Source organism: Oryx dammah, unplaced genomic scaffold (genome assembly GCF_014754425.2).
Source record: "Oryx dammah isolate SB20612 unplaced genomic scaffold, SCBI_Odam_1.1 HiC_scaffold_1, whole genome shotgun sequence".
Classification (NCBI taxonomy): domain Eukaryota; kingdom Metazoa; phylum Chordata; class Mammalia; order Artiodactyla; family Bovidae; genus Oryx; species Oryx dammah.
This window is the reverse complement of record NW_024070185.1, coordinates 51,495,595-51,507,834: the sequence shown is the minus strand read 5'-3', so window position 1 is coordinate 51,507,834 and position 12,240 is coordinate 51,495,595. Positions and strand designations below refer to the sequence as shown.

The 12,240-nt window shown below is 39.0% G+C and overlaps 1 protein-coding gene across 2 annotated transcripts in view; it reads right to left on the bottom strand.

Moving 5' to 3' along the window:
- Nucleotides 1-12,240, bottom strand: part of PCSK5 (proprotein convertase subtilisin/kexin type 5) — a 513,187-nt gene that overhangs the window by 164,196 nt on the left and 336,751 nt on the right. For both annotated transcript variants that reach the window (XM_040256508.1, XM_040256430.1), the window contains exons 15-16: nt 11,190-11,292; nt 9,539-9,732 (exon numbers count right to left, since the gene is read on the bottom strand). In XM_040256508.1, the coding sequence (XP_040112442.1) occupies nt 9,539-9,732; nt 11,190-11,292 (297 nt within the window). The remainder of the gene's footprint in view (nt 1-9,538; nt 9,733-11,189; nt 11,293-12,240) is intronic.

Here is a 12,240-nt window from a genome sequence, read left to right as displayed (position 1 = left end):
AATCTGAATGCCTTTATTTCTTGTGTGATTGCTGTGACTAGGACTTCCTGGTATGTTGACTAGAAAAGGTAAGAGTAGGCATCCTTGTCTTGTACCTGAATTTAGCAGGAAGGCTTTCAGCTTTTTACCATCGAGTATTATATTGGCTATGGGTTTGTCATTAAGTAGCTTTTATTATGTTGAGATATGTTATCTCTGTACCCACTTTGGTAAGGGTTTTTATCATGAATGGATGTTGAATTTTCTGAGATGCTTTCTCTGCATCTATTCAGATGATCATGTGTTTGTTGTCTTTTGTTTATTTGGTGTATCACACATTGATTTGCATATGTGGAACCATCCTTGTGAACTTCAGATGAATCCCACTGGTCGTGGTGTATGATCTTTTTTATGTGTTGTTACCTTCAGTTGCTAATATTTTGTTGAGAATTTTTGCATCTATATTCATCAAAGATACTGGTTCGTAAATTTCTTTTCTGCTGGTGTCTTTGTCTGGTTTTGGTATCAAGGTGATAGCTTCAAAGAATGGCTTTGAAAGTGTTCCCTTCTCTTCAGTTTTCCGGAAGAGCTTGAGAAGGATCAGTATAAGTTCCTCTTTGTATGTTGGTAGAATTCACCTGTAAAGTCATCTGGTTCTAGACTTTTGTTTGTAGAGAGGTATTTTTTTTTTTTTACTCCAGTGGTTACTCAATTTTTTAAAATTAATTTTTATTAGAGTATAGTTGCTTTACAATGTAGTGTTAGTTTCTGCTATACAGCAAAGTGAATCAGCTATACATATGCATATATCCCCTCTTTTTGAATTTCCTCCCCATTTAGGTCACCACAGAGCATTGAGTAGATTTCCCCGTAGTATGCAGTAAGTACTCATTAGTTATGTTTTATACATAGCAGCATATATATGTTAATCCCAATCTCCTAATTCATCCCACTCCCCGCATCCTTCCATTGGTGGCCATACATTGTTGAGAGTTTTTAAATTAGATTCTATTTCGGTTCTAGTGATTGGTCTTTTCAAATTATCTTTCTTTTTTATTCAATTTTAGTAGGATGTTTGTTTCCAGAAATGTGTCCACTTCTGGATTGTCAAATTTGTTGGCATATAAGTGTTCATAGCATTCCCTTATGGTTTTTTGAATTTCTGTATCAGTTGTTATGTTTCCTTTTTCATTTATTTTGTTTATTTGGGTTATCTCTCTTTTCTTTTTGGTGAGCCTGGTCTGAGGTTTGTCAATCCTGTTTATTCTTTCAAAGAACCAGCTCTTGGTTTTATTGACTTTTTTCTATTTTAAAAAAAAATCTGTTTTATTTCTTCTCTGATCTTTATTATTTCCTTCCTTTGCTGACTTTAGATTTTGTTTGTTCTTTTTCTTTAAAAAATATTATTTTTGGCTGTGCTGGGTCTTTGTTGCTTTGTGTGGGCTTTCTCTAGTTGCAGTAAGTGGATGCTACTCTTTATTGTGGTGCGCAGGTTTCTCATTGTGGAGCGTCTCTTGTTGCAGAACACAGACTCTAGGCACATGGGATTCAGCCGTAGCTGCAGCACACGGGCTCAGTAGTTGTGGTGCATGGGCCTAGCTGCTCCACGGTCTGTGGAATCCAGCTGGCCCAGGAATCAAACCTGTGTCCTCTGCATTGGCAGGGGGACTCCCATCCACAGTGCCACCAGGGAAGTCCCTATTCTTCTTTTTCTAATTTTATTAAGTGGTAGATGAAAGTGTTTATGTGAGATTTTTCTTGTTATTTTTTTTAAACAGTAAGGAAGCTTTTTAAAAAATTTATCTTATATTGGAGCACAGTATTGAAGTTGGTTAATAATGTGTTAGTTTCAGGTGCACAACAATGTGATTCAGTTATACATGTACATGTTATCTATTCTTTTTCAAGTTCTTTTCCCATTTAGGTTATTACAAAATATTGAGCAGAGTTCCCTGTGCTTATTGATTATCTATTTTAAATATGGTAGTATGTACATGTCAATCCCAAACTCCCAATCTGTCTCTGCCCTTCACCCTTCCCTCTGGTAACCATACATTCATTCTCTAAGTCTGTGAGTCTGTTTATGTTGTGTAAATAAGTTCATTTGTATCATTTCTTCTAGATTCTGTATATGAATGATATCATATGATATTTGTCTTTGTATTGCTTCACTCAGTATGATAATCTCCAGGTCTATCCATGTTGGTGCAAATTGTATTATTTCATTCCTTTAAATGACTGAGGGATATCCATTGTTTATATGTAGCACATCTTTATCCTTTCATCTTTTGATTGACATTTAGGTTTCTTCCATATCTGGGTTATTGTAAACAGTACTGCAGTGAACACTGGGGTGCATATACTCTCTCAAACCATGTTTTTGTATGAATATATGCACAAGAGTAGGATTGCTGGATCATATGGTAGCTGTATTTTTAGTTTTTTTAGGAACTGCTGTTCTGTTCTCCATAGAGGCTCTACCAATTTACATTCCCACCAGCAATGTAGGAGAGTTCCCTTTTCTCCACACCCTTTGCAGCATTTTTGTCTATAGATTTTTTGATCATGGCCATTCTGACTGGTGTGAAGTGGTATGTCTTTGTGGTCTTGATTTGTATTTCTCAAATAGTGATGTTAAACATCTTTTTATGTGCTCTTTGGCCATCTGTTTATCTTCTTTGGAGAAGTGTCTATTTAGGTTCCCTGCCCATTTGTAAATTATGGAGACTAATCCCTTTTTGGTTGCATTTTTTTTTTTTTTACCATTCTGTGAGCTGTCTTTTCATTTTGTTTAGGTTTTCTTCACTGTGCAAGTGCTTTTGAGTTTAATTAGGTAACATTTGTTGGTTTTTACTTCCATCTGGGAGATGGATCAGAAAAGATATTGCTGTGATTTATGTCCCAAGAATGTTCTGCCTATGTTTTCCTCTAAGAGTTTTATATTAATAGTACTCAGTCTTACATTTAGGTATTTAATCCATTTTGAGTTTATTTTTGTGTATGGTGTATTCCCAGCACCATTTATTGAAAAATCTTTTGTCCATTGTGTAGTCTTGCCTCCTTTGTTGTAGATTAATTGGCCATAGGTACATGGGTTTATTTCTGGGCTTTTTATCCTCTTCCATTGATCTATATTTCTGTTTTTGTGTCAGTATTACACTGTTTTGATGACTACAGATTTGTTATATAGTCTTAAGTCAAGAAGCCTGATTGCTCCAGCTCCATTTTCCTTTCTCAAGATTGCTTTGGCTATTCAGGGTCTTCTGTATCTCTAAACAAATCTTACGATTTGTTGTTGTTGTTGTTGTTGTTCTAGTTCTGTGCAAAATGCCATTGGTAATTTGATTGAATCTGTAGCTTGCCTTGGGTAGTACAGTCATTTTGACAATATTGATTCTTCCAATCCAAGAACATGGTATATTTCAATATGTTTGTCATCTTTGATTTCTTTCATCAGTGTCTTAGAGTTTACAGCATACTTTCCTTAGGTTTACTCCTAGGTATTTTATTGTTTTTGATATGATGGTAAATAGGATTGTTTTCTTAATTTTACTTTCTGATTTTTGTTGTTAATGTATAGAAATGCAACAAATCTCCATGTACTAATTCTGTATCCTGCAACGTCCTGAATTTATTGATGAGTTCCAGTGGTTTTCTGGTAGCATCTTTAGGATTTTCTATGTATAGTATCATGTCATTTGCAAACAGTGACAGTTTTATTTCTTTTCCACTTCTTTTACTTACTTTTCTTTTCTGATTGCCATGGCTAGGACTTCCAAAACTATGTTGAATAAAAGTGGACCTGCTTGTCTTGTTCCTGATCTAAGGGAAAATGCTTTCAGCTTTTCACTGTTGAGTATGATGTTAGCTGTAGGTCTGTCACATATGGCCTTTATTATGTTGACATGTATTCTCTTGATGCTTACTTTCTGGAGAATTTTTATCATAAATGGATGTTGAATTTTGTCAGAAGCTGTTTCTGCATCTATTGAGATGATCATATGGTTTTTATTCTTTAATTTGTTGTGGTGTATATAGTATCCTTTTTTATTTTTCTTTGTGGTCTTTGTTTTAAAGTTTATTTCATCTAATAAGAGTATTATGACCCCTGCTTTCTTTTCATTTGCATCTGCATGAAATATCTTTTTCTATCCCCTCACTTTCAATCTTTGTGTGTCCTTTGCCCTAAAAATGGGTCTCTTATAAGCAGCATATTGTAGGCTCTTGTATTTTTTTAATCAAGTTGCCACTCTGTGTATTTTGATTAGAGAATTTAGACCGTTGACATTTAAGGTAATTATTGATAGATATGTATTTATTGCCATTTTAAACCTTGCTTTCTCACTGATTTTAAATTTCTTCTTTGTCACTTTATCTTTTTTTTGTTGTTGTGGTTTATTTTCTTTTGTATTATACGTAATGTTCTCTTTGGTTGCTGTGAATCTATTGTATGTTTTTGATTTGTGGTTATCCTGTTTTTCAATTATGTTAACCCCTTCCTATATCTACTTGCCTTAGACTGGTAGTCATATAGGCTCAAACACATTCTAGAAGTAAAAAATCTATATGTTCTTACTCTTCTCCACATTTTATAACTTTGATGTCCTCTTTTATATCTTCATTGTTAGGGAAATTAAAATAGAGGTAGTCCTGTTCAGGCTTCAGAAGCAGGAGAGCCGGCCCCTGACTTCTGACCCTGCCGGGACTATGTGCCTGCCTGTAAGTACACCACTTGTTGCTGGAAAGTTAAAGGGCACTTTACATAAGAAAGTTTAGTGGGTCTTGAAATTTTCTTAAGCCCTTGAAGGCCTGGCCAGCCCCCTCCTCTCTCCAAGGTCTAAGAAGTCTTATGACTCACAAGGAGAAACAAATAGCATTGTAAAAGTTAAAGGATAAAACCAGGGCTGCTGTTTTGCATACAAAGTGATGAATATATCAGTTTTTGGCCTGGGATTATAAGCAGGAGCTCCCAAAACTGCAATTTCAAGTCTTAACCCGTGGAGTGTATACACTTCCTGGGACCGTTTCCCAACTGAGACTCCAGATTGCTGTCATTCAGGGCTTTAAAGCACTATTCAAGTCTATATGTAGGTTGTCGGCCCAATTTGGTGATAATGTATGTTGTTACTTCTCTATATTGCTTCTATTTCTTTTCTTTTAATGACTATATAATTGAAACTAAGTCAAATAATCCTCTATTAAAATATATTAAAATTGTTCATCGTGTGTGCAATGAGTGGTTGCTTTTGTTAACTAATCCTTCGAACTGAAAATGAGGTAAAACTTTCAGCAAAACGTTCATGTTCATCCTTTTGCTATTCATTGTAATTGTCATTACTTTCATAGAAATTTTTTGATTTTAAATCTATGTACTGGCTTATCAGTTTGTGTGCAAAATGGCAGCCCTGGTTTTTTTCCTGATAGCTCAGTTGATAGAGAATCCACCTGCAATGCAGAAGACCCCGGTTTGATTCCTGGGTTGGAAAGCTCTGCTGGAGAAGGGATAGGCTACCCACTCCAGTATTCATGGGCTTCCCTGGTGGCTCAGCTGGTAAAGAATCCACCTGCAATGCAGGAGACCTGGGTTCCTGGTCTCCTGGAGAAGGGAAAGGCTACCTACTCCAGTATTCTGGCCTAGAGAATTCCATGGACTGTATAGTCCATGGGATCACAAAGAGTCAGACACGACTAGGGAACTATCACTTTACTTTCCAGCTGTGATTTTTCTCTTACGTATAGATTATTTCTTTTCTATTTGGAGAAGACCTTAATATTTCCTTTAGGATAGGTTTAGAAGTGAAACAGAAGTCGCTCATTTGTGTACGACTCTTTGCGACCCCATTGACTGAAGCCTACCAGGCTCCTCTGTCCATGGGATTTTCCAGGCAAGAATACTGGAGTGGGTTGCCATTTCTTTCTCCAGGGGATCTTCCCTACCCAGGGATTGAAACTCGGTCTCCTGCATTGTAGGCAGATACTTTACTGTCTGAGCTACCAGGGAAGACCTAGGATAGGTTTAGTATAGATGTATTCTTTTAATTTTTATCTGAGAAATTCTTTATCTCTCTATTCTAAATGGTAATCTTGCTGGGTAGAGTATCCTAGGTTGCAGGTTTTTCCCTTTCAGGACTTTGACTATATCTTGCCACTCCCTCCTGGCCTGTAACATTTCTGTAGAGAAATGAGCTGATAGCCTTATGGGGGTTTTCTTGTCATTAACTCTGTTTTTCTCTTGTTGCTTTTAGAATCCTCTCTTTAACTTTTGCCATTTTTATTATAATATGTCTTGGTATAGATCCGTTTGGGTTTATCGTATTTCAAACTCTCTGTGCTTCCTGTACCTTGTTACCCGTTTCCTTTAGGTTTGGGAAGTTTTCTGCCATAATTTCTTAAAATGAATTTCCTATCCCCTTTTCTTTTTCTCCTCCTTCTGGAATCCCTATCATGTATACATTGGCATGTTTTATACTATCCCATACATCTCTTATATTATTTTTAGTTTCTTTTTTTCCATTTGGCTTTCTGTCTGCTGTCCTGATAGATGATGCAAATAATCCAGTCTTCAAGATCACTTATTCATTCTTGTGTAATGTTCATTCTCCTGTTCATTGCTATTAGCTCAGCTTTAATCTCTGTAAATGAGTTTTTCTAATTTTTCTTTACAGTTCCTCGTTCCTTTTTACATTACAGTATTCTGCATTTCTGTCAATAGCCTTTCTTAATTCCTTCAGTATTTTCATTATCTCCTTTCAAAAATTGGTGTCTATTAGGCTGAAAAGGTCTGTTTCATTGTGCTTTCAGGGGAATTCTCTTGGTCTTTTAACTCAGAGTAGTTCCTCTCTTCTTCATTTTACTCCTACCTTGTGAGTTTAGGAGAAAGAATTACCTACCGTGGTCTTGGAGGGCTGTTTATATGTGGGGGAGTTCATGTGCAGCTTGTGTGGGTTTAACATATTTGGTGCAAGGGCTGCTTTAGTACTGATGCCCGTTGCCTCTTTCCTCAGTGTGTGCTGGTCATCCTCCTCTTGATATAGGGTGTGCCCAGTCCTGGGGTTCTTGGCAGTGGTGGTGGCTCAGGTGTGCCCCCCAGGGCACATGATGGGAGAAGAGCTGGCTCACAACCACTCCTTGGGGCTGGGCGTCTTTTCCAAGGTTCAGCCTTCTTGACAGAATGTTGAATTTTTTCTTCAAGGAATACTACTCACTTCTGATCCCTTAGGTCTGCTCCGCATTCTTTTTCTCCTTTTCCCATGCAGGTCTTGTTCCAAACTTGAGGGAAAATAAAAACTACAGCTGGAACCCCTCCCCATTGCTCTAAAGGTAAGTCAAAAGCCCCATCTCCCTCATAGAGAAGTGCTGCCTGTGTTTGAATCAAAAAACTTCTTAAGGAGCAAGGGTATCCACTTCAAAATTCTTGCTGCTTTTGAAAAAAAAAAAAAAAAAAAACTCTTGTTCCTTTAAAGTTGGGTTTTCTTTTTTCTTAGGTTGGGTAGAAAGAAGAAATTTCACTGTCATACTGTGGTGTGACACTCTCATTCAGATAAATTATCCAGCGCTCAGAAATAAAGCAAAAAATTCCTGCAGTCCTTCAGTTGAGTTCAGTCGCTCAGTCGTGTCTGACTCTTTGCGACCCCATGAATCACAGCACGCCAGGCCTCCCTGTCCATCACTAACTCCTGGAGTTCACTCAGACTCATGTCCATAGAGTCCGTGATGCCATCCAGCCATCTCATCCTCGGTCGCCCCTTCTCCTCCTGCCCCCAATCCCTCCCAGCATCAGAGTCTTTTCCAATGAGTCAGCTCTTCACATGAGGTGGCCAAAGAAGTACTGGAGTTTCAGCTTTAGCACCATTCCTTCCAAAGAAATCCCAGGGCTAATCTCCTTCAGAATGGACTGGTTTGAGATCCTTACAGTCCAAGGGACTCTCAAAAGTCTTCTCCAACACCACAGTTCAAAAGCATCAATTCTTCGGCGCTCAGCCTTCTTCACAGCCCAACTCTCACATCCATACATGACCACTGGATAAACCATAGCCTTGACTAGATGGACCTTTGTTGGTAAAGTAATGTCTCTGCTTTTCAATATGCTATCTAGGTTGGTCATAACTTTTCTTCCAAGGAGTAAGCATCTTTTAATTTCATGGCTGCAGTCCTTACCAGGGCTATAATAGAGCACTGTCTAAAAAGAGGTGTGCCCGAGGATTACTGGATTCTCTAGGGAGTGTGCCTTGTCTGTTCACTAATGACATTTGATTAGAGTCCACATTCTGTGAAGTTACATGTTAATTTATAAATTTTTGTTTGATAAAAGTTGCAAGTGAGTTCTGCCCATTTGAAAAAAGAACCCTCCAAAATTCTAATTGTATTCCCATGTATGAAATTTATTCAGTTTTTTCTCTAACCCAGCAAATGGAGTTCATTTGCCTTTCCTGGTGGACTGTGATACCTGATAGTCTTTAAACCCACTTATCACCTTTAGGTTCCTTTATTGATGGGTTAAATAACTCTCTGATAAATTTCCAGTCTCTATTTACATGCAAGTCATGTTTTTAACCTTACTGATATCATAAAAATCTGTTTCTATTGCTTAGTGTGCAGAAAAAAACAGGCCTGGCTGCTATCCTTATAAGGTTGGCCCATGGCTGACATCTGGGAAGTTGGATTTCATGAAGTTTCCCACTACCCTGACTAGAGTGGCTCATGGTGCCTAAACTGTTTGTAGAAACAACATGGTTTTTATTGAACACCTGCTTTTCTTTGCAGAGTCTGGAAGTTTGGTATGTTACAGGCACAGGGTGCCTTCATGTTTCTGTTCAGTCACCAAGTCAGGTCTGACTCTTTTGAGACCCCAATGGACGGTAGCTCGCCAGGCTCCTCTGTCCATGGGATTTCCCGGGTAAGAATACTGGAGTGGATTGCCATTTCCTTCTCCAGGGGATCTTCACAACCCAGGGATCAAACCCATTGGTTGCCAACTGCATTGGCAAGTGGATTCTTTACCACTGAGCCATCAGAGGAGGTTTCATGACCAGATCCCAGTTACAACTCTGGGTGCTCAAACTCTAGGGAGGTGCCCTGGTAGCTGACCTTCACACATAATCACAGATTTCTGATGGGGAATGGGATGTATCCTGTGTCACTCCATTGGAAGAAAACTCTTGGAAGCTTGTACCTAGTTTCCTCCAGACTTTGTCCTGTATGCCTTTCCCCTTTGCTGATTCTACTCTGTATCTCTTTCCTCAAGTTATAACCATGAGTTCTTGAGTATAATTATATACTGAGTCTTCTGGGTCCTCCTAGCAAGTCAGTGAATCTGAGGTTGAGGCAGAGCACCCCTTGAAGGAGTTAGTTACAGGCATTTTTACACAAAATATTTTTTGCAAAATTTTCTATAAGTTCATTTTTACAAAATATTCTAGTGTTCTCCTAAAAATTGACTAGCTCTTTTTTGATATTAAGAAAGGGCCTAGATGTCATGAGGGGGACTATCCCTCCCAAGGTCGTGCAAGTGAAAACCTTATATTTCCTCTCTAAAAACCAAATTTGGGAATCAACTCACTGGTGTCCTGATATGATCCATCAGGGCAGTGAGTGACACAGCTGTTGGCTTCTTCATTCAGGAAGTATCCATATTTACAGGACAGGCACTGGTCCCCGTGGCTTCCAAAGCAGGACTCGCAGTTGGGGGCACACTTTCTGCATCGCTTCTTATCAGCGTGGTAGTGGCCAGGAGGGCAGCTGGAGACACAGATTCTGCGTTGTGGAATGATAAAGAAGAGCAGTGTCACCAGAGATTCAGTCCTGAGTGAGTAAGGTGCTGAGCACACAGCTGTCCTCATTCTCAAAATCCTTTTTAAACCGTGATGGAAATACCACATCCAAAGGGCCAAATTCTGTTGGTTAAAGCCTTCTTGTATGTAGGATGCTGACAACAGCACTGCAGTTACCTAATACCAAGTCCACCAAGCAAGGAATGTCTTGGTCCAAACCATCTTCCAGTTCGGGTCTAGCTCTTTAAAGGGGATAATGGTTAGAAACTGAGTCTCAACAGGAAGGTTGTCTGTTGGGTTGAAGGGAAGACATGTGAACCATGATTTTATGCAAAAATCCCTATATAAAGGATTGACTTCTATTGTTGTATATTGTCCTATGAATTCTTGGGTGTGTATGCGATTGTCTAAATTAATATATTTAGGGAGTTCCCTACTGGCTTAGTGGTTAGGATTCTGGGCTTTCACTGATGCGGCTTGGGTTCAGTCCCTTGTTGGGGTACTGAGATCCTCCAAGCTATGTGACATAGCCAAGAAAAAAGATGTATTTGAAAATTTAATGCTGTTTATGATAAAAAAAATAACTTCTTTGTTTGCCCATAACTGAAGATCTGGGCTTTATTTATTCATTTAAAACAAGTACTTACTGAGTACTAATTAAATGTCAGGCATTTGCCAGTCTAGGAGATAATGAGAGGGGCTGGGGTAGCCAAGGACTTTTCCTTTTAAGAAATTTATTTTTAATTAATTATTTTTAAATTTAGTTTTTGCTTTATATTCCATTTAAGGAACTGACATTCCAGCATGGATGTGACAGGAATGGGACCCTCTTTCATGACTGGAGTGTGGATACCAGGTTGGCTTCCCAGAGTGAATTTCCTTCTGAAACAGGAAGGGAAGGTGTTAGGGATGTGGGAAACAGCCTGGAAGAACATGGCTTCTGATACATATCTGCTCGAGGCAGAAGCCAGGGGCTCAGAAGCATGGGTTCAAGCAGGCCCACCTTACTATCCAGAGCAGAGTAGTGAGAATGCACAGGGACCAGAAGCTTTGCCATATGTAAAGCTTACACTTTGAGGAATTCAGAAAATCATCCATTTCCTGGAGGGAAAGTACAGCTGTGGGGCATCAAACATCAGTGGGATGGAAAGGTCTAGAAGGGATCAGGCATGTGCATAACTAGTCTGTCCCCATCATCCTTTGAAATGTGAGAAAAGACCTCTGCAGTTTCCTAGCCGATCAAAATCCGGTATTTTGTAATTCAGTATCGGTTTCACTGTACAAATGATGCAGCAAGGTGTAGGGGCCTGTGCAGCAGCATCTGGACTTTGGTTCTGGTGGGAGACCACGGAACCCCCTGCCCCTGGTGAACTGTGGGAGCTCCCAGGAACTGCCACCAGGGGGCGGGCTTCAGGTATTCTGATGGGGCATCTCTCTTACCTGGTGTTGTTTTTCAGCTTGTAGTAGTAGTGCAAACAGTCATTGCAGTGGTCGGGTCCTGGCCCATCACAGCCCACCTCACTGCACTCAGGGTCACAGGGACCTCCAAAAGAAATCAGAACAACACTTGGAAAAAGTGATTTTAAGCAAGTAAGCGTTAACTTGAATTTGGGATAAAAATAGGCTTTTTCTCCCCTTTATGCAGTGAGAGTTTTTCTTAAGAGTTTCTAATGCAGTGAGATGGAATAATGTTTAATGTGGCTATAAGCCCAGAGATGAATTCTTGCTTTTCTGGGGTGGGGGTGGGGAAACCTCAATTACCTAAGTATCAAGCATGTAACTCCTAGTCGGGACCTTGTCTTCAAAGTACACATATAGTTGCTTTGTGGGAAATGACAAATAATCCAGAATTCAAAGAACAAAACCACTGCAGCAACTAAAAAAAAAATACTAATTGCAATTAAATATGCATAATAATAAAAATGTTGGATTTATAGAAAAATGAGAATGTTACGCTGTGGCAGAAAAGAAAAGTGGGCTGTTCTTCAATGTCCTGACCAGACTGCCTCTCTCATCCAAGGTCATTAAAGCCACTGAGTACCTCTGAGATTCTGGAGCCAGAAAGAAACATCATTATGGCATCTGGCACAATTTTATCAGCATCTCATCTTGGATTACAAAGCAGGTACTTCAGGCACAGATAATAGATTTAAAATTGCATCCTACCCATAGGCCAATGGGCAACTCAACAAAAGAAAACTACCCATAAGTTTTAAAAGGTGCAAGCAAGCTTAAAGAATTCCAGACCAAGGATGAAGCTTCCTCATCTCTCTTGCTGTGTATTCTTTGGTGAAGAACTAGAAAGAATGCACAGGCAGGAAAAAAAAATGCTAAAAAGAACTATTTTGTGATTGATAAAGAGAGATTTTCTAATGACATGGGCTAGTTTGAGACATTTGGTCTCATAATCTTCAAGCTATTTCCCACTGAAAACTCGTATGATTTTAACTAGAGATTTACATGGTGCATGAAATGCACAAAAAGTCAGTCG